The sequence below is a fragment of the Convolutriloba macropyga genome, chromosome 1, assembly GCF_964194025.1.
Source record: "Convolutriloba macropyga chromosome 1, txConMacr16.3, whole genome shotgun sequence".
Classification (NCBI taxonomy): domain Eukaryota; kingdom Metazoa; phylum Xenacoelomorpha; order Acoela; family Convolutidae; genus Convolutriloba; species Convolutriloba macropyga.
The window spans coordinates 20,242,430-20,264,927 of NC_134468.1; the positions used below are offsets into that span (position 1 = coordinate 20,242,430).

The window sequence follows — 22,498 nt, forward strand, 5'->3', positions numbered from 1 at the left end:
AGCCTGTGCAGTTTCTTTCAATTGTTTTCTCAATGGTATTTAGTTGTTCTCAAAAGATGTTCTCAATTGACAGCCATCACTTGCACGAGTGCAGCTGCTTGAAATTGTGAAAGAACATTTGGTTACCTATAGTTCTCAAACACGAATAGTAGTTAAAATTCAAATTAGAATTTTAGAACAATCAAAATTATTTTTCTGTAAAACACAAACACACCCATATGACAACAATGACTGATTTGAATTTCGTCCATGAGCACCTTAGAAGTCAGGTGAGTTTGCCCAAATATTATAAATTTGACATGTCAACATTAGAGATCCAAGTCTAGAAAGAAGCCTGGAAAAAAGTCACTAAGATTATGTTAGAACAAGAATTTTGGGATCCCGAGGGATTTACTGCCTTGAGAAGAGCGTACTTAAAAACCCCTGTTTATTTTTGAAAACCACAGTAAAATTTAAATGTACTTTATGTGATCTAAGAACGAAACCGTGCATGCATATAGGTATTTGTTAGGTATGTCGTGTTCTAGCCCCCCAAAACATCATTCCCCCATTGTAATATTTTGGATTTACTATATTCCCCCATTGGTAAAAATAAAGCACAAAGTATAGTTGCACAGTTTGCGTGATTTTGGGTTGTGCTCAGATTTTTCGGGCATTAATAGGCTAATGTTAAGATTTGAAGTGTTCAATATGGTACTAATACTAGCGCCTTTTCTATTGTATTCTGTGTAGTTGGTTTCAATTATAGTTATTCTCAATTAACACTTGAGCCCAGCTGCTTGAAAGTGTGAATGAAAATTTAGTTATCAATAGTCAATAAACTCAATGAGTTATAAGTCAATAGAGACATTTAAATATAACCTAGAAAGTTTTTGCGAAAATAGACACACACACCACACACACACACACACACACACACACACACACACACACACACACACATAAACATACATAAACATACATACATAAACACACATACATGACAACAATAACTGATTCGATTTTCGTCCGGGAGGACTTTAGAGATCAAGTGAATGAGCCCCTACAGTATAAAAAACTATAGTCAAATTATAATAATATTCTGAATAATTTAAATTATATGTTGGGATACTTTTAAGCAAACAAATGCAATAAATTACAGTCAAATTTTCTACTAAATGATTTGATATGTCAACGTTAGAGAACCAAGGCTAAAAATTTGCCTGAATATCAGTCAATAAGTTTATGTTAGAAAACGAATTTTACAATCCCGAGGGACTTACTGCCTTATCAAGAGGCTAAGATTTATGCTCTGATTTATTTACTGACCCAAAGAAGAAAAATGCACCGTTCCACACCTGTGTTTTTTTTTGAAAACCATAGGAAAATTTAATAGCACTTTATCTGATCTAAGGGCGAAACTTTATTTGCATTGAGTTCTTGGGTATTTCCTATTATTGCCCCTACTCACCCCCCTAAGGAAAATCATTACACAGATACATGATCTCATTGTGATGTTTTCATACTAATTAGGAGGGGGGGAGTAGGCTATAGTGGGAAAGGCTAACCTAAGGCACAAAAAATTTGCAATTGTCCAACGGACTGAAAGTTTTAAATGCCACAATCTTTTCCTGCGTTTCGACAGAATAATTTGCCAAATCGGTTCTGCCTTCTCCTTTTAGTGCCTTATTACTTATTTTTTATGTGCATGTATTCGGCGATCAGAATTAAAGTTTTCTTTTTAAATTCAGGAAGTTATGTGTGCAATAATATGATGATTCTGTAGTTCAAAGTCAGTATAAGAGATATACTGCCATCCCATCTATACACGGGCAATAATTCCAAATTGCAGCCATTACTGAAATTGAAAAGTTCAAACGAAATCTCAAGCTTGTGTTAATACACTTAACGTCACAAGTAAGTTAGCACCCACTATTTTTTCTTATTAAAAATATTTGCCAAAGTTTTTCTTCAACTTTTAATCAAATTTTGTGCGCCTTTTTTATACCATTAGTCCCCTACACTAGCCCTCTTGCATTCTATGGAACTGGGATAAAACGCCATGGCATCTTACAGAAACCAATAATGTAATGTCGAAGAACTCCATCAGAGATTTGTAAGAAAAATAAATTCTTCTACAAAATCACAATTCTTATCTTTTTCTCTCTTATGTTTAACGCAAATCCAAACTCGGATCTTTTCCGTTTGTGCCCCCCAGGTACGTTATGCCCCCCCCCCCCCCCAGTTACAGAGCACGTGCCATTACATAGTAAATCACAATCTAAAAATATGTCACGTGCGTCTGGGGCGTACAAATAATATGCGCCCACTAAGCTGGGGGGGGGGGCACAAACGGGAAAGATCCCCAAACTCAATCATAGTTTTATAAACGGAGCTATTCTGTTTCGGCCCCCAGTTTTTTTATGACCCCCAGTTACAAATTATATGATGTTATATATCACGTTATTATGTAAGAAAATAGCACGTGGGCCTGGCTGGGGGTCATAAAAAATTTATGCTCACTAAGCTGGGGGGGGGGGGACAGAGTAGATCCGAACAAACATGTCAGTTTTTGAGTCAACTTTACAACTTTTTTCTTCGTAAGAATCTTGGAGTTAATCATCTTTTCTGTGACATGTCTACACTCAAATGGCAAAAAAAACTTACTAAGAAAATCCAGATAGAAGTTTGTCAGTTTTCCGTAAAAAGCAGTAAAGTACTTCCATGTGAGTTCTGCTCATCTGCTCTTCATCCTGATCATAATAAATGTAATGTTATTGAAATTTCCCTCCAAAACCAGGCTGTGTACTATGTAATTTTGCTATTCGAACGTGCACTCTTCTTAACGCGTGCAGTAAGCTGCCATTACTTTTTACCTTTCAAAGGCGTTGACTATAGCACTAGTATTGAGGATTAAGGGTGTAGTTTTGTTGCCAAAATTTGATCACAATTTGAAGTAATATTGCCTTGAAAAATTTATTTGTACTTAATAAAAATAGGGGGTGCTAACTTACTTATGATGTTCAGTATATACTGAACGATAAAAGTAAGTTAGCTGCCAACATTTTTACGAAATGAAAATTGACGCGTTACATTTCACCAAGTTGTGATCAAATCAAATACACCTTCCACTCTATTGATTCCTTGCACTAGTTGTGATATCTAACTGCATTAACTTTACATTGTGGTTTCTGGCAAATCAAATTTCATATTAAGGCAGTTTCACAAGTAGGTAAGACCACTAGTGTAGGGAATCAATTGTGTGAAAAACTGTCTCTTAAAATTGATCACAACTTATTAAACCATTACGTCACAAAGGGAGTTTTTAATTCTTGAAAGTGTTGGATGCTAGTTCCCGGGGTGAGGTCGTGGAGTTATGACTCGAAAAAACGTCGAAGAAGTTAATGACCCGTTAATTCGAGTAATAAATCTAATATTTCGAAACAATGACCAGGTAATTCGATTAATAAAAATAGCAATCGCTTCGACGTTCATAATAATTGTATTTATAGTTGAACTGTAAAAGAGTAAAGTCAGTGGAAGAAGAGAATGGCAACTCCCACAACTGTGACATCCAAACCCACTACACCATCACCACGCATCCCCACAGGAGTAGGGACAGGAGGCCAGTGGATACAAACCGTTTCCTTATTCCCTATTTCCAGATAAATTCCCTGTGTGCGAACGAGTGAACAAAAAGTACACTATGGTACCAAAAAGCCACGTACAGCATAATTTCTTCCTTTAAAGCATGATTCGTGCTTCATAAGCATGATTTGCGCCAAGGCGTGAACACAGGTGTGAAATTTAGAAGTTTTAAGAGAAATCTCACTATCATGTTCTATAATGATAATAAATTGTTTCCATCAGTCAATAAGTAGCTTCACAATTACCTTTACGAATACAATCACATGGGAGAGCACTATTGGGCCGATGGCCCGTTCCCGTTCTCAACTGTCTCATTCAGTTTATCTGGATGAAAGTTTATTCTCCGCTTAAACAGAAAATATGGTTAAACCTCTTCGTTCTTTCGCTGTTTGCCAAGTTGTTCCGTTACGAGATGTCAGCTGTCAGATGGGTGATCGAGTGAACAAATTAGAGTATCTGAAGCTTAACTAGTCACGCAGTTAAATTTGATAATTATCAAAAGGCAATTCCGTCTGGTTCATCAGCCTGAGATACATGACTTTGTTAACCGGACGTACTCAAACGCACTACTGATACTTTTGAGCTGAAAGCTACAGGATTTGAGTGAAAGCAACATACGGGAATGAAGAAAAAAGTGATCAGAAGAAGTTTCGAGGGTTATTATAGATCTGATCAGAGCAGGAGTGGCTTCGATCGCCGTCGCAAAAATTTATTCAACAAAAATTTTTGGCACCAGGAATTCTGATTGTAAAATTTTTGCGGTTACACTGATATAACATAAAATTGAGGCTACACGAAACATGATAGAAGTATTATCGTTTTTTGTTGTAAATAAATCAACGCACACTTTACTGGAAAAAAGCATGTAAATTTATTATTTTCCAAAATAGAATTTCATCGATTGCTAATTACAGTTCAATTTTTCAGCTCACCTCGCTCTTATCAGAGCTACAGACGAATGGTCAACATTTTTCTGTTCGTTGTCCTGTGTGCACAAAAATGTCGTTTTTTGTTCAAATAAGTAGTTTCGGAAATTCAATTAGGATTAGCTTTTTCCATGCTTATATAACATATGAAACTTCTTTTTACCATTTTGTGACCTTTGTTGATGTGCATGTAAGTGCTGTTTCCTTAAGCTGTTTTGTTAATTGCTCTCAAACAAAGTTTGTAGCAATTATATTAGTCATGTCGGTCTTTTTTTGGGAGATCTTTCGCTCGACCGATTTTCCGTCTGACGCTTTTGTCTTTTCATCCTGCAAAACGGGATAAACAGGTAGCGTCCAGTGGGCATTAAGTGCTCTTAGAGCCTTCCAGCTCTGTTTCAGCTCAAACTGTTTTGGAGACTCATACTTATGGTGTGGAGGGTGGTTCTTAGAGGTTGAGAACCTCTCCACTGTTGACCCCCCCGGCCCACTATTGCCCCCCTTCATCAACTCTGGGTGCAAAACCCCATACCCCCCGTTTCTAGCTACTGACGAACAACCGCTCGCTAAAAACACAGAAATTTATACTATTTTGCAATTTTTTTCAAGCTTTTTGAAAATTTTTGATATTTTTTAATTTTTATTAGCCCAAAGTGTCAAGGAACCTCCTTACCCAAGGTTTCAAGGATAATAAGAGGTTACTGCATAGATGTTAGTGATAATGGAATGGTTTCAACAAGTTAACAACACGAATATTAGTAATTTTTGATAAAAAGTGCATTTTTTTCATTTTCTTTTGACATTTATTTTTTTCTTTATTCAAGTCATTCCAGACCCAGAGGCCAGGAAACATCCCAACGGGTTTAATAAAAAGTTACTGACAAATTTTTTATTGGCCATGGAGTAGTTTTCAACTTTCTACTATCAAATAGTAGCAATTTTTTCGAAAAAACTTGTTTTTTTTTTCAAATTTTGTGAAACATTTTTGTTGTTTTTTTAGGTTTTTCGGCCACAAGAGCCACCGATACCCCTCTAAGATTCCACAAGAGTTTACTGTACAATTCCTAGATTTAATGGAATGTCTTGCAAGATCTTAACATTACGACTTCTTTCTGAAATTTTTTTGACAATTTTTGCCATTTTAATTTTTCAATTGTTTGACAAGTATTGTCGTTATTCAGGTTTTAGGAGCCTGAAAGGTTAAAAACACTCCATTAAAGCTTAATAATAAGTTACTGGAATGTTTTTGTTGGTCATGGATTAATTTTCAAATAATTATTATCACAAGTGTTCGCAATTTTTCTTATAAAACTTGCAATTTTCTTTAATTTTTTTTTTGAAAATATATGTCACTTTTGTTTACAAATTTTGGACCTCAAGAGGCACGGAACATCCTCCTGGTTTTGATAATATGTTACTGCATAGATTTCAGATCTAATGGATTTTTTCAAGACTCCAATATCACAAATATAATCAATTTTTAAAAATTTTGTCAACTTTTTCATGTTTTTGAAATTTTTCCGGCATCAGGGGCCCTGGAACCTTCTCAAAGGTTTGATGATAAGCTACTGCATAGTTTCTAGAGTTAATGGAATGTTGGTCATTTTTTTTAAGACTCTATCTTTCCTATGAGTTAAGGTAATTTTTGGATAAACTTCAAAAATCTTTTCAAGTTTTTGGAAGATTTATATCGTGTTTCAATTGTATGTATCTTTATGCGCCAGTGAACCTATTTCAAGCTTAAATAGGGATAGTGGATAATCTCATGAGACAATGATTTTGAAGATATTAATGTCTTGAATTTAGCCAGATTTTGTTAAATTTTGCAATTGTTTCCAAAGTTTTTTTGATATTTTTTTGTCCTTTTCTGAGTTTGACCATTACTGACCGACGAATCTTTTACAATCTTCCCTGGAGAAGAGTTACTTGATAAAACTTTTGAGACAAAGATGGTTTTGAACATTTTTTACTGAGAAGTTGAAAATTTCATTTTTTAATTTCGCGTTTTTTCAGTTTTTTTTTCTATATGATTTATTTACTAGCAAGGCTAGAAGTTGCAGAGTCGAATCCCATCAAAGAGATTTTTTTTCTCTCTCTCTCTCTTTCTCTCTTCAATTATGGTGTCTTTTCGTCTGCTTCTCGTTAAGATTCTATCTGTCTCCCTCTCTTTCTGAACCTATCTCTCTCTCTCTCACTCACTCTCTCTCTCCCCCTCTCTCTCTCTCTCTCTCTCTCTCTCTCTCTCTCTCTCTCTCTCTCTCTCTCTCTCTCTCTCTCTCTCTCTCTCTCTCCCTCCCTCTCTCTCTCTCTCTCTGTGTGTGTGTGTGTCTATCTCTCTCTGTCTCTCTTTCTGTTGATGCAGCTCTTCAGCTGCTGTTATGCTGCGTAATGTCATAAATGACTCAAAGGGCACTTTTTGGGAAATTATTGTTGGTTGCTCTCAAAAGCAATTTGTTGTAAATAAATTAACCCTGTTTGTCTCTTTTATGCAATATTTCGATTGGCCGATTTTCCGTCTGACCCATTTGACTTTCGTCTTCAAAAACAGGATAAAGAGTTAGCACCCCGTTTGCATGACGTTCTCTTAGAGCTTTTTAACCTACAGGTCTTCAAGGATGCGATTATCAGACTCTGTGTTGGAAACTTATACTGATGGTCTGAATGACGGTTCTTAAAAATCGATCCCACACCCTCACCCACCAACCACCCTCACATCAGTCAACCCAATCCACTTTTGCACCCCTGTTGCGATGCAATCCCGCTGCGCTCACCCTACGCCCCTTTAAATATTTCAAAACATGCCTGCCTCACTAAAGCGTGCTAGCTAGTGACGAAGCCAACCGCTCGCCTTTCGTTTGAGAGCAATTCGCCCGACGTTAATCATTTTTGTTTTAATTTTTAAACGTAACAGTTCGCACTTTTAATTACTCTCAAACAAATTTTGAAGCAATTATTGTAAATATTTTTTACGACTCGAAGAGGAGTATTGGTATTCTAACATTCGATTGCATTGGTTTAGTGTCTTTTCTACAATCCATTTGTAGAATTGTATTGGGGCCCTGTCTTTATATGATCTAAACTATTTAGATTGTTGCGGTGTGCTTTCTTTTTTAAGATCCGTTTACACCTTTCTCGTTTATTTTTCACGTCAGTGAGAAGTGAAATTAGAGTTGTGATTTTAATCACGCTCGACTAGTAAAGGGAGGGAAGAACAAGTAAGAGTGATTTGATTCAAATTCTTTTTAAACAGTAGGGGGAAGTTGCTATTTGAACAAGTTTTCTGTTGCTGAAAACGAAATCTTTTCCACGTGCGGTAATTTGACTTCTGCTTTTAGTGTGTTTTATCTTCTATGATATTAGTATGCGACATATATGTGCTAATTGCACCAATTTACATTGCTTGAATTCAGCAACCGTCAGCTAATGCTTTTTATGACTTCGACACCAATTATTGGCATAAAATACACTGGAACATATTAATGTTTTTGTTGTTTTATCGATTAATGTTATTTATGCCAAGTGTTTTTGGTTGCTAATGAGGCATGAATAAATTTAGTTAAAAGTCTTAGTTCATGGCAAGTGGTTTTTGTCACTTTGACGGACTCTACTTGTTTCCAAAAATTTTTAATGAACTTTTGAGTTTGGCGATTAGTTGTTGTACGTTTTATTGTCCTACCGTGTATTCATACTAGTGGCTGGTCTGATAGGTTGCTAGCTAGTAGGTTTCATTTCAATTGATAAATTTGTTTAAGTTCAAAGATTATGTTTTCTAAGACTTCGACTCTAATTTTTTTTTGGTATTTTAAGTCTTACGAACCTTTTTTTTCGCTATTGTCTTATCTCTTAATGTCATTTTCAGCAGGTTGCTGCATCTTTTGGCAAATATGCTTTAATTAACAGAATTATATGGTTCACTTGATGGTTTTTGCTTTCTATGACTGAGACGCTTTACGTCTTCAATAAAAAAAAGTGAGTTAACGTTTGAGTTTTGTCCATTTTTTTGTCCTAGTAATAGGTCTCAACAAGGACAAGATTCAATTCTTGCACAAAAGGAATCGATACAAGATATGTTTTGACTTGTTTATTGATTTTGTAGGCTGAAGTTAATAGTGTTGCCAGAGAGTTACGAGGTTCTCTCAAAGATTTTCTGATTGTTGGCCAACTTCTTAGTTTTTGCCTCTTGTCTTTAATGTTCAACGATTCCCAAAAAATTAATATACTGTTTATTAATTTTTAGGTTTCAGTATCTTTATAGGGTGTTGTTGTTCTCAGTTCCTATTATAAGACAAGAACTTTTTACCGTGTTTTCAGAATTTATTAACTTTTGCTCATCTAGGGCCATGATCTTTATTGATTGGCTTAGTTTGATGTTGCCTTAAATAAAAGAATTAACAGGTTTTTATTTGTTCAACTATTTAGATCTTAATTCAAGATTTGTCGTGCTATGCATTTTCTGTTTTTGAAAGTTGTGGTCACACATTTTTCAATGTAAGGCCCAGTGGGCTTCAAGGTTCATTTGAGGGCCCAAGCTATATTTTAGTTGATATTAAACTGCCTAGAGTAGTAGAACTGCTAGGAAGGCCTTAATTCAATGTGAAGTTTTGTTGAAAACTTTTGTCCCTCTTTGAGTTTTTTGAACGCAGTGGCCTTTAGGGTCTGATAGAGGATTACTGCATAAATGTTGGAGAAAATATATTTGTTCTCAACATTTTATTGTCACGAATGCTTGCAATGTTTTAATTAAATTTCGCTGTTTTTTCTAGTTTTTTTGAATATATTTGTCTTCTGTTCAGTTTTGCTTGTCTCACTGGCCCGATAACCTCCTCTAGGGTTTTGATAGCATGTTACTACAAAGTTACTAGAGGCAAAAGAATGATGTTCAACATTTTATTTTGACAAATTTTGCATCTTTTCATTAAAGTTTGAAATTCTAAATCTTTCTGAAAGTTTTGTCATTTTTGTAGTCTTTGCAACTTCAGAGGCCAAGAAATTTCCCGAAATAAAGCTAAAATAAATGTTTTCAGATTTTGTAAAAGTCACTATCTTTTTCTGTGTTTTTCCATCTTTGCTGGCTGATAAAGCTTCTTTAAGTAATGCAGACGGTCCACGTACAAAACAGTGGTTTTGTAAACTTTAAAATCACGAAATTCAAAAAATTTTCTTTGGATTTTGCAACTATCATTTTTTCTTGTACATGTCGTATTTCTCGCAATCTTTTGTCTTTTGTGGCCAATAATCCTCTTTCGAAGCTTCTGCGTTGTTTCATTTATTTGGAATGAAATTGGCATTCCTTGTAAAAGTTTCAAGATTTTTAGCATTGATTATTGTTTTGTCTAGATTTTTTGATTATTTCAGTTCTAAGATTTTAAGATGGTTTGTTTTTTTTTGGCTGGCATCTTTTAATGCGGAAGAATTTGTGTTCAACACTTGAACCTTGACTTTTGTTTTCGAACATTGATTTCTCTTTTAGCACGTTCACTTTTGTTTTTAAACACTAGACCTTAACAGTATCTTAGTGTGAATGGCATCGTAATTAGGAAATGATTGTAATATTTAAAATGAGAACAGCTTTTTAGGAAATTTTGATACCATAAGAGTACATCGTACCTGTCCCTACCCCCAAACTATTCCTACTACTACTTACCCTTACCAACCCCCCCCCCACCCCAAATACCCCTCACCTACACACCCCTAGACATAGCTAACCCCCCCCCCCCGCAGCAACCTACTGGGCACCTATCTAACCCCTACCAACACCCATACTCCAACTACTCACCTTCATTTAAGACCTGCACCTACGTAACTCTCACCTCTTATCTAACCCCATAACATGCTCCTAACCACATTGCTAGCTGAAAATAGGTTTTTTACTAACCATATATTGCTTTGTTTTTAAATCATTTTCGATATTTTTAAAACAGTTAGTTTTTTTGATATTTCGAAATATGTAGGATTAGGTAAGATAGATGAAATGGAACCAATTTGAATATGTACGTTTAGTTTTAATTCACAACTCTTACACTTCAGATTTGAAGATTTTATTGCACGAATCTTCGAGTCGTTTACGGTATGCCTTTTATTCAAATTTTTGCCGGCCAATTTACTTTCCGAGTGATTTTTGCGTCAGGGACTTTTTCGTTTTGCTTGATCTAATTTTTTCTCTCATTGACACGAGTCAGCAGCTGAACTCCATTTGCGGTAGTTATTTGGGGAAACTCAAATGAACGGTTGGCCAAAATCCTTGTAATCTTTTTCACTTCAATTTATTTCAATGGTAATAGTGGCATATAATAAACTCTAACGACGTCATTTTTTGCCTCCTTAGTCAAATGATTTACCCCCCCCCCACCGACTGAAGCAAGGAACAATAAATGTCAGTTCCAATTAGGCGTTCAAGAGCAATACTTCTGATGTTAATTGGTTATGTTTAAATTTTTGTCCGCACAATAGCTGAATAGCTGATGGTCTAACGCTAAAAAATTGATTACAATACATTGAAAGAAAACAAAAAACCTCTGGTTTTGATGATAACATTTGACAAATCTTAAACAATTTTTGTAATCAATGTCATAAAAAAGCGTATAAAATGCATTATAACTCAGCTTTCTATTCGTTGTGCAAAAAAATCTTATTTATTTTTAATTGTTGGGAAATATCTTCCTAAAAGTTTAAGTAGTTAGCTGGTCGGATTTTTTCACTTGTGCCCCCAGTACGTTATGCTCCCCCAGTTACATAGCACGTGTCCTTACATGGTAAATCATTATGTAAAAGTATGTCACGTGCGTTGGGGGGTGCAAACAATATGCACCCACTAAGCTCGGGGGGATACAAACGGAAAAGATCCAGCTAGCCAATAATTCAACTTTAGATCGTTTTTGATCACTTTAGCAACAGGAGGTTTGTGAAAAATGTCTGACGACAATTTTTAACTAATGCGCAGGAACAAAAGTGGGCAAAGGGTCCCTCAGGCCAATTGTGACCAAGGGAACTATAAAGCCGAGTTTTTTTAGACACCATTAACACTGGCGTCAGTGAGACAAGCTGATTAGCTTGTTTGTTTGACGCCTGATTTCAGCACCACTATCATTCAAAGTCAAAGTTATCTGAAGGCAGTTTCGCACTGTGTAGCGTTAGTGCTACGACCGGACATCATAGAACCCAGCTAATGAGCTTGCTTCACGGACGCCAGTGTTGACGGTGCTTACAGAAGCTGTGCCACTGATTTTCTTGGCATTAGTTGACATTAGTCGTGAGATTTTTTTGTCTCAAATATTCTGGATCTTTTCCGTTTGTCCCACTTCCAATTCACGTGCCATTACATAGTAAATCGTTATGTAAAAATATGGCACGTGCGTCGGGAGGGGGGTGCAAATAATATGCGTCCACTAAGCTTGGGGGGGGGGGGGCGTCCAAAGGGAAAAGATTCAATATTCTTTTGATACTGTGAAAGGTGAACTACTTTAGGACCTTTATTTCTATAGAGAAATCAACATTGTCTTGCTTTGAACCAAGTTGCCAACTTAGGCCTCTTCCACACTATATCTGTGCGCGGATACGTTTTCCGCCAGGGAAGTTTCTGATTTTTGCTTGTCAGCTATATCCACTGTCAACCGATATTCCTAGCACTAGTTTCTATGCAGGTCGAAATCGGTACCAGTACAGGCTTGTAATTAAATTTAAAAACAGCTGTTGAGAAGGGAAACAGTTCAAGGTAACGTAACAGGAGAAGCAGGAAGTGGTGGGGGAGAGGGAAGAAGAGAAGAAGTTTTGAAGGAAACTGGGACAACTTCTACAGGTGCTCTGAAGATTGACACCCCTCCAGTACAGGACAACGTGATGACTGTCACAGACAAGCACAAACTCACGTAAAATTTAGTAATTTAATTCAACAAGAGCTATTTCTTATTATACTTGTCATTTTATAAACACCACTGTAATACTTTTAGAAGTGATTTCAAAGGTTTTCAAATAGAGAATATTTCTAACGAACGACATCGATTGTTACAAATAATATCAGCGGGTTAAGTTTAGCGCACTTTTAGAACATAGTTGTAAGAAAAATTTACTATGGCCGCGCCGAAATTTGATTAGAAATTTGCTGAAGTTGCTAACTAGATGAGCTGAATTACCTGAATATTCCCATGCTCAGCGCTTTTCAGCTCTTTTCTTACAAGTATTTTACAGCATTTTCAGCAAACCTCATATAAATTTTTCAGTGCTTTTAAAGTAGTTTTCTTACATAATTTATTATTTTAATAAGAGCGATTTGAGTGACCAGAGTTTCAATGGCATGTTGTGAAATGGAAAAATTAGGGCTACGGTCAAAGCGATTGGGGTTCGAAGCTGAAGCAAAAGGTTGAGAAAAAAAGATAATAAAAGTTGATGTTTTCAATTCATTTATTATATAAGATTGATCGCACTTTAAAAGATAACCTTGACTTTGCATAAGCGTCAGAATATAATGAAATTATTTAATCAGCTTGATTACGCAAGAGAGTCAATTCAACTACAAAAAAATTGATTATCAAATCAATACGTCCAAAATAGTTTCAATTTAAAGTTGATTATTTTGTCGATGCTTCATTTAGAGAAAGAGAAAATGCAAGTTGTTCTCTGCGTATAGTTCCTGATTTGGATAAAATATTCTGAATTGAATGATCATCCCGTTTAGGATTCTTCTTCTGAAATGCTGGAACTAAGTTCACAGAGAAAAAAAGATAACAGATCCTGTATTTTTTGAAATTGCGTCTCCTCTACATTGGCAAGCAACTACCAGGTCACGTCGATATCACAGAATTGCTCTGAAAGGATATTTTCTCTCCGCTTCTTGATAAACAGGGACAACTACCGTACAATTCGCTAACTCAACTACGACAACTACCGTAGATTTCATTAATTGTTCCGACCCCACTTGTGGGGGGGGGACTATATACTCAAATGGGTTCTTTGTTGTTTAGTCAATTTTGGCCGATCGATATATTCATCGTAGAGAAATGTGAGCGGTATCACTAAAAAGCTCGTCCAGCGTAACTAAAAATATTTTTTTGAATTTCGTGCTTTTCGAAGAGTTATCTAGGTTGAAAGTTTTGTGTGAACACGCGATATTTGCATGATTTTGTTCACTTTTACCGAAATTTTTGTTCAAATTACGGCCTTTCTATAGAATATTATTTCAAAAATACATTTCACGCTACAAATTGAAGCAATTTTGTGTTATCAAAAGACCGATAAAAAGGATAGTTCGGGTCTCTTGAAGAAGTTTACTATAAAGAAATGTCGAATTCAATTAGAGAGCTGTTTTTTTTCGAAAAATTTCCTCTTTATTTTTGTTTTTTTAATCAATTAGAGACTAGTCACTTTTGATATCGAGGTTCTGTAAAGGTCAAACCTAATTTATAGTCAACTGATACCCAATGAACAAAATTTGCGTTTTCAAGGAATCGCTCAATTTTTTTTTTCTTCGAATCAGTGTTTTCGAAAATTTTAATAAATTTTTTATTTTCTTTCAAGATTTCGCTAACTTTTTGGATTTCTATGGAAAAGACTCGATAACTAAAAGTGCAGTCGACTTCTTTATGTGCACTAGGTAAACCTATGAAGTGCATTGAGTGGACAGCTAATGGCTGCTAAGACTTTAAAAATCAATGTTTCGAATTTTTTGAACAATTAGTCGATATTAAATTTATTTTCATGAACAGTAAGTCAGTCTCAGCAGTGACAGGGCCACCTTTCTTTTTATAATGCAACCAAAATTATTAACCTGGTAGGTGTCTTCATCTGATAACTATTAGTTTTAGGACTTCGATAACACGAGTTTTCATAATTTCAAAAAAAAATCGTTTTTTTTTTGTAATTTTGATTCCTTCTGAAATATTTCCCCATTATCCTAATATTGATGGTTCCCAATGGCTTAGAAAAGACGGCCAATGGATCAGAGATAAAGTTTTCAGAGCAAAGATTATGGTTTATTTGGCATCGGCACTTTCTTCTGGAAAATTTGGCTGAATATTTGTTGGTTTTTGCCTGTATTTGTCGCTGTATTCATAATCAAATGACTTATTGTGATGTCTTATTGATAGTATTGATGTCTTATTGATGATAAGAATCCCACTCACCACATCGATGCATAAGGTAGCGTATATTTGGATTTCCTTGAAAGCTCTTGAATTTAGTGGCTGTTAAGTTTTCAAAAAATACATTTTGTAATTTTTTTTGGACATAAACCAAACTTAAATTTATTTTTGTGAAATATAAATCAATCTCAGTAATAAAATGCGGTCGTTCTTTGCAACTGCATATAAAACGAATCTGGTTAGCGGTTTTATCTTCTAATTACTGGTTTTATGACTTCGATGCCACGAGTTCTCATAATTTTTTTTAAAAAAATTTTGGATAGATTTTTTTTGTAATTTTGAATACTTTCATTTCTTATCACCGTATTCTAATATTGATAAATCTCGGTGGCTTAGAGAAAATTTTCAATTGATCATAGATCAGGTTTGCAGAGAAAAGTTCATCATTCAAATGTATTTGACACTTTCTTAAACTTTTTTACTGAATTTTTTGGGTTTTGACTGCTTTTTTGTTGTTTTCATAACCATAAGACTTATTATGACGTCTTTTTGATAATATATTGATGGCAAACATTTTTTCCGATCGAGGCATAAGGTAGCGTATTTTTTCGATTTGCTTGAAATCTCTTGAATTTAGTGGCTGTTAAGTCTTCAAAAATAATTAACATAATATTAAAATTTATATTAAAATTAAATTTATTTTCGTGAACTGTAGACCAATCTCAGTAATGAAATGACGCCTTTCTTTGCAACTACATCGAAAACAAAACTGGTTAGTGGTTTCATCTTCTAACTATTGGTTTTATGACTTCGATGCCACGAGCTTTCATAAATATTTTAAAAACCTTGAATATATTTGATTGTATTTTTGGGTACCTTGCTATTTTTATCACAGTAATCTAATATTGATAATTTCCAGTAGCTTAGCTTCGACAATTTCTTACACTTTTCTACTGACTATTTGGGTTTTATCTAATTTTGTTGTTTTCATAATCAAAAGAATCATTGTGATGTCTTTTTGATAACTTATGATTAACAAAAATCCTTATGCGCCTATCGGAGAATAATGACTTCCGCTGAGAGCTATTTAATTGAAAGGCTGTTAACACTTTTTTTTTAATTTTCGAAATTTTTTTGAACGCTAAATTTACTAAATCTTTTTCAATCATATGTAAGCAAATCTCTTTAAGGACATGACCCCCTTCCTATCTATTACATACAGAATTAGTCTGGTTAGCGGTTTTATCTTCTAATTACTGGTTTTATGACTTCGATGCCACGAGTTCTCACAATTTTTTTAAAAATATTTTGGATAGATTTTTTTTTGTAATTTTGATTACTTTCATTTCTTATCACCGTATTCTAATATTGATAAATCTCGGTGGCTTAGAGAAAATTTTCAATTGATCATAGATCAAATTTGCAGAGAAAAGTTTATGATTCAAATGTATTTGACACTTTCTTAAACTTTTCTACTAAATTTTTTGGGTTTTGACTGCTTTTTTGTTGTTTTCATAATCATAAGACTTATTATGATGTCTTTTTGATAATATATGAATGGCAAACATTTTTTCCCGATCGAGGCATAAGGTAGCGTAATTTTTCGATTTGCTTGAAATCTCTTGAGTTTAGTGGCTGTTAAGTCCTCAAAAATAATTAATTTTATATTAAAATTTATATTAAAACTAAATTTATTTTCGTGAACTGTAGACCAATCTCAGTAATGAAATGACGCCTTTCCGACTTCGCGTTTTATGACTTCGATGCCACGAGATTTCATAAATATTTTAAAAACTTTAAATATATTTAATTGTATTTTTGGGTACCTTGCTATTTTAATCGCAGTAATCTAATATTGATAATTTCCAGTAGCTTGGAGAAAATGTTCAATTGATATTAGATTAAGTTCGCAGAGAAAACTTATGATTCAAATGGCTTTCGACAATTTCTTACACTTTTCTACTGACTATTTGGGTTTTATCTGATTTTTGTTGTTTTCATAATCAAAAGAATCATTGTGATGTCTTTTTGATGACTTAAGATTGACAAAAATCCTTATGCTTCTATCGGGGAATAATGATATCCGCTGAGAGCTTTTCAATTTAAAGGCTGTTAACACTTTTTTTAAATTTTCGGAATTTTTTTGAACGCTAACCTTTACTAAATCTTTTTCCATGATATGTAAGTAAATCTCAGTAATAACATGAACCCCTTCTTATCTATTAGATACAAAAATAGTCTGGTAAGCGGTTTTAACTAGTAACTATTGGTTTCATGACCTCGATGTCACGAGTTTTTGTAATTTCAAAACATTTCGGATTTTAGTAATTTCGGTTCTTTTTGACATCTTATCTCATTACCCCAATTTTACTAGTTCCCATTGGCTTAGACAACACGTCCAATGGATCAGAGAGAAATTTTTCAGAGCAAAGATTATGGTTTATTTGGCATCGAAACCTTCTCCTGGAGAATTTGGCTGAATGTTTTTTGGTTTTTGCCTGTATTTGTCGTTGTATTCATAATCATAGGACTTATTGTGATGTTTTATTGATAATATATTGCTGACAAGCAAACTACTCTCCCCATGAAAGTATAGCGTAGCCCATTTTTGGATTTCCTTGAAAAATCTTGAAATTGGTGGCCGTTAAGACTTCAAAATTAATATTTTATATCTTTTTTTGGACATAAAACAAAATTAAAATTATTTTCGTGAACTGTAACTCAATTTCAATAATAAAATGACCTCACTCTTTGCAACTGCATCTAAAACGAATCTAGTTAGCGGTTTCATCTTCTTACTATTGGTTTTATGACTTCGATGCCACGAGTTTTCATATTATTTTTTCAAAATTTTTGGATTTATTTATTTGTAATTTTGGATAACTTTCAATTTTTATCACAGTATTCTAACATTGATAATTTTCAGTAGCCCAGAGAAAATTTTTCAATTGATTTTCGATAAACTCGCAGAGAAAAATTAAGGTTCAAATCGCTTCGACACTTTGTTACACTTTTCTACTGAGAATTTTGGGTTTTACTGGCTTTTTTGTAGTTTTCATAATCAAAAGACTTATTGTGATGTCTTTTTGATGATTTAAGAAAGACAAAAATCTTTATGTTTCTGTCGGGGAATAATGACTTCCGCTGAGAGCTGTTGAATTGAGTGGCTGTTAACACTTGTTAAAAAAATTTTAGAAAATTTTTTGAACGCTAACCTTTACTAAATCTTTTTCCATGATATGTAAGTAAATCTCAGTAATAACATGAACCCCTTCTTATCTATTAGATACAAAAATAGTCTGGTAAGCGGTTTTAACTAGTAACTATTGGTTTCATGACCTCGATGTCACGAGTTTTTGTAATTTCAAAACATTTCGGATTTTAGTAATTTCGGTTCTTTTTGACATCTTATCTCATTACCCCAATTTTACTAGTTCCCATTGGCTTAGACAACACGTCCAATGGATCAGAGAGAAATTTTTCAGAGCAAAGATTATGGTTTATTTGGCATCGAAACCTTCTCCTGGAGAATTTGGCTGAATGTTTTTTGGTTTTTGCCTGTATTTGTCGTTGTATTCATAATCATAGGACTTATTGTGATGTTTTATTGATAATATATTGCTGACAAGCAAACTACTCTCCCCATGAAAGTATAGCGTAGCCCATTTTTGGATTTCCTTGAAAAATCTTGAAATTGGTGGCCGTTAAGACTTCAAAATTAATATTTTATATCTTTTTTTGGACATAAAACAAAATTAAAATTATTTTCGTGAACTGTAACTCAATTTCAATAATAAAATGACCTCACTCTTTGCAACTGCATCTAAAACGAATCTAGTTAGCGGTTTCATCTTCTTACTATTGGTTTTATGACTTCGATGCCACGAGTTTTCATATTATTTTTTCAAAATTTTTGGATTTATTTATTTGTAATTTTGGATAACTTTCAATTTTTATCACAGTATTCTAACATTGATAATTTTCAGTAGCCCAGAGAAAATTTTTCAATTGATTTTCGATAAACTCGCAGAGAAAAATTAAGGTTCAAATCGCTTCGACACTTTGTTACACTTTTCTACTGAGAATTTTGGGTTTTACTGGCTTTTTTGTAGTTTTCATAATCAAAAGACTTATTGTGATGTCTTTTTGATGATTTAAGAAAGACAAAAATCTTTATGTTTCTGTCGGGGAATAATGACTTCCGCTGAGAGCTGTTGAATTGAGTGGCTGTTAACACTTGTTAAAAAAATTTTAGAAAATTTTTTGAACGCTAACCTTTATTAAGCCAATTTCCTTTATTTGTAAGTAAATCGCAGAAATGACTTTACCTGTTTCCTTTCTTTTGTAGAAAATTAATCTGGTAAGCGGCTACTAATTATTGGTTTTATGACCTCGATGCCACGAGTTTTGGTAATTTCAAAAAATTTTGGATTTTTGTAACTTTGGTTCCTTTTGACATCTTATCTCATTATCCCATTTTTAATAGTTCCCAATGGCTTAGAGAACACGTCCTATGGATCATAGATAATGTTTTCAGAAAAACGCTAATATTTTCAATGGCTTTGAAATTTTCTTCTTTACTTCTCTAATGAATTTCTGTTTTTGCATGTATTCGTTGTTGTTTTCATAATCATCAGATTTACTGTGATGTCATGTTGATTACATATGATTGACAAATATCATTTTTTTCTGCTCGAGGAATAATTAGTGTACTTTTCGACTTCCGTTGAAAGCCATTGAATTTAACGGTGTTGATATACCTGGTTTTCTCGAAAATTTCATGGTTTATTATGTTTCTTTTTACTTTTGAAGGCATGTTGTGAAGAAAAGAACAACGCCATTGCTACTAAAAAGTATATGAAAAAAACTTATTTACCAAAACTTCTCTTTTATTGGGTTCGACAATTTCCTAGCTCAATTTTTTCTAAAATTTTCTGAAAATTTAAATGTAGTCTTGAAATGCTGACTGGTCTCATAGGCTTCTAAGTAAGGAATAAATTAAAGATTTTACTCATTGCATTCAGTTTATAGCGAATAGTATTAAAGTTTCTGATATTGTTCGCTTTCAAATACTTTTTATACTTTTCAATTTTTGTTCTTTTCGTCAACTTGTAATTCATTCTCATCATTGAGAGGTTACATGCAATTCATGGTAATTCAAAAACCATTTTTCCATTGATATCATGTCGTAACTTAAGTTTTGTTCGTTGGACAATATGCGTTTTTATATAAGTTTTGTGAGTGGTCAATATTTGTTTTTCTTTTTTCTTATTTTAGCACTTTCGCTAAAAAAATGTATGTATTTGCTTAATTTGTAGTCTGTTTTTTTTTACCGTAGTCTTTCTAATGGCAGATCTTCTGAGCGCTGTAATGAGGCGTGGTGTTATGTATTTCAATTAGTAGTTCAGTTGTGTAACAATTTTTTCAAACTTAAACATCTAATTTTAATTATCTCATCATTAGGTTGACAATTATGTCAAAAACGTAGATGAGCTCGGGTCGGAACATCATGTGCAAACGCACATTAACGAGCATCCTTGTTTTGAGATGTAGTCCCAGTGAAGTTTTTGGACGAGCGCACAACCAAGCACTAGAATGATTGAACGATTGCGAAAGAAGTCTTGCTTTTCGAGAGCTGTTTCACATTGTATAGTAATTTGTTTATTTTTTGCTAGATTTTTGTAATTTGTTTTTGATCGATATTGTTTTTGACAAGTAGATTCAAAAAGTTCGCTGAGACCAAGTACGAAATGAAGAGAAAAAGCAATCAAGAGTGATGATTTTAGCCAATATGTGGGGCAGAAAGTATGTTTTGGGTTACTTGCTTTTTTCACAACTCTTGGGATCGAGCAAATCATGTTATTAATAGCCGCCTCATCTTCTCAGCCGGCTATTATAGCGCTCCTATTTTTTTTTTTTACTTCGTCGAATAAAAAAATGTTTCGCTTTACTTCATTTTGCCGCTTTTTCAACATTTTGCGTGAAATCTTTTTGACTTCTCCAGGCTAGTTTCTCTCTTCTCTCATTCTGCTAAAAGTGATTTTGAGCATCAGTTGCTCAGCAAAGCAATTCAAAATGGACAAAGTCAGTATAAAAAATTGAAGTCAGAAATAGAAACGGGATAAACCCATAAAGACCAATTTTAGATGCCCGCTATTTGAACATCGTTCCTATAAGTCTTAGTTACCATCTCTAATGCTTATTGGTATTGATAGTAGCCCCTGTAGCCTCTCTCTAAGAAACAGAAGTACGTTATGTTCAACTACGAAATGCCATTAAATTAAATCGGACTTAAAAAATGTTTTTGTACAAAAATCTTTTTTTTTTCAAAATCTTCTATTCTGTCAATCCGAATCATGCTTATTGGAATCAACGGCGGCTATTTTCCGGCAATCTGCCGGGTATGTTTATCCAGGCTTTGGGATTGTTGTCTTGACAACTTTAAAAATTTTAAAAAGAAATAATGACCAAAAATAGGCCCTTATGAGGCAGTGGTTAACTTAAATCAGTTGCTAGAGTAATAAGCTCGCTTCCACTTTATAGAAGATCTGACTGATAATTGGTGTTTAAACTATCAAAAGATTCCAAAACTGTCAGTTTTCTGTTTGAACCAATGACGATGTGATGTTTACTTTGTTCCAATTCGCTTCGTTCCAGTTGTGTCCCATCTCCATCTTTACCTGTCTTGTCTTTCTGAGCATATTTTCATTCAAAGCTATTATTAGTCTATATTTTGTGTAAACATCTTTGAATATGATCTCTCCGATAAATAAAAAAGTGGAAAACAATTGTCAGATAATTTTTTTTACTACCAGAACTCTGATTCAGAGTGACTTTTTGGATATTTTTGTGTTAATATGAATGATAAGACCTTGGAACAAATTCATTCATCAAGGCTATAATCTCTAACCTTAAAAGGCAAGGGTATCATGAAGTATCGTCCTGGTTTTGTTTTGACAAACCATAGAGACCCGTATTTTCAGAGTGACAAAACCGTTGGAAACAAACTCTACAAACTCAAGTGGAAATCAATACGCTGAGGCCAAGGAGGCACCAATGGTTAGCTGTGTGGTGGTTGGAGGTCCCAAGGTCGGCAAAACACGACTTACTAACGAGATACTAAAGAAACTATCGGTATGCTCCTTATTACTTCTTATCATACAATCACATGTTGAGGCATTTATGGAGAGTATTGATGTTAAAAGAGAAACTGTTTCCCAAAAGTTACGGTCCCTTACAACAGTGACTTCTGAACAAACATCGAAGCCGGCTCTGCTAACGTCGTCTTCAGACAAAAAGGTCCCCAGTGTACTCTTTTATCGGAGCTCAAGCTGGGTGTCCCTTCACAGCTTGAACACAAATTTTGTTTTTTTATCAGACTACTTGAAAAAGATTTTGTTATCTAGATGGAAACTAATTTTTTTCTAACAATTAATTCGAAAATATAAAACCGGCAGCAAAGAATTAAATAAACTGACGCGCCTCCAATATTAGCTCTCATCTTCCCAGCCGGATGATGTTGTGGCGTTAATTTTGTTAAGATTCAAAAAAACTGAGTAGTATTATTTTTTAGGTGCTTTTCCAAGTCAAAAGCACCTAAAAAGAACCTTTGTAGTTCTAGACTCTCCGTGCTGTTTTTTACTTCGTTATTAAAAATGTGTTTTGTTTCCTTTTTCTTCACAGCTTCAAGTTTGTTCAAGTTTGCGTGAAATCTTTTGAAATCTGTACGCTAGTTCATTTTTTACTCGTTGTGCTCAAAATGTTTTTAAAAACTATTACTCAGCCAAACAGAAGCGAGATAAATACACACAGACCCGTTTTAGATGCCCAGTATTCTGATTTAGTTCTAATTAGTAATCATCATTATTTTGTATG

General features: G+C 34.1%; 2 protein-coding genes across 5 annotated transcripts in view; one reads left to right on the forward strand and one right to left on the reverse strand.

Annotated features, from left to right (window-relative positions):
* The window catches only part of LOC142336170 (ERO1-like protein beta), a 459,014-nt gene that overhangs the window by 408,669 nt on the left and 27,847 nt on the right, over positions 1-22,498 (reverse strand). The window lies entirely within an intron of this gene.
* LOC142336179 (uncharacterized) overlaps positions 1,790-22,498 on the forward strand; it is a 48,822-nt gene continuing 28,113 nt past the window's right edge. The window contains exons 1-4 of one of the 4 annotated variants that reach the window (XM_075384807.1): positions 1,790-1,896; positions 3,492-3,604; positions 12,262-12,415; positions 21,607-21,757. In XM_075384807.1, the coding sequence (XP_075240922.1) occupies positions 3,529-3,604; positions 12,262-12,415; positions 21,607-21,757 (381 nt within the window). In that variant the 5' untranslated portion in view covers positions 1,790-1,896; positions 3,492-3,528. Of the gene's footprint in view, positions 1,897-1,956; positions 2,096-3,491; positions 3,605-12,261; positions 12,416-21,606; positions 21,758-22,498 lie in introns of those variants that run through there. The other 3 variants (XM_075384825.1, XM_075384817.1, XM_075384834.1) reach the window with 3 other exon arrangements.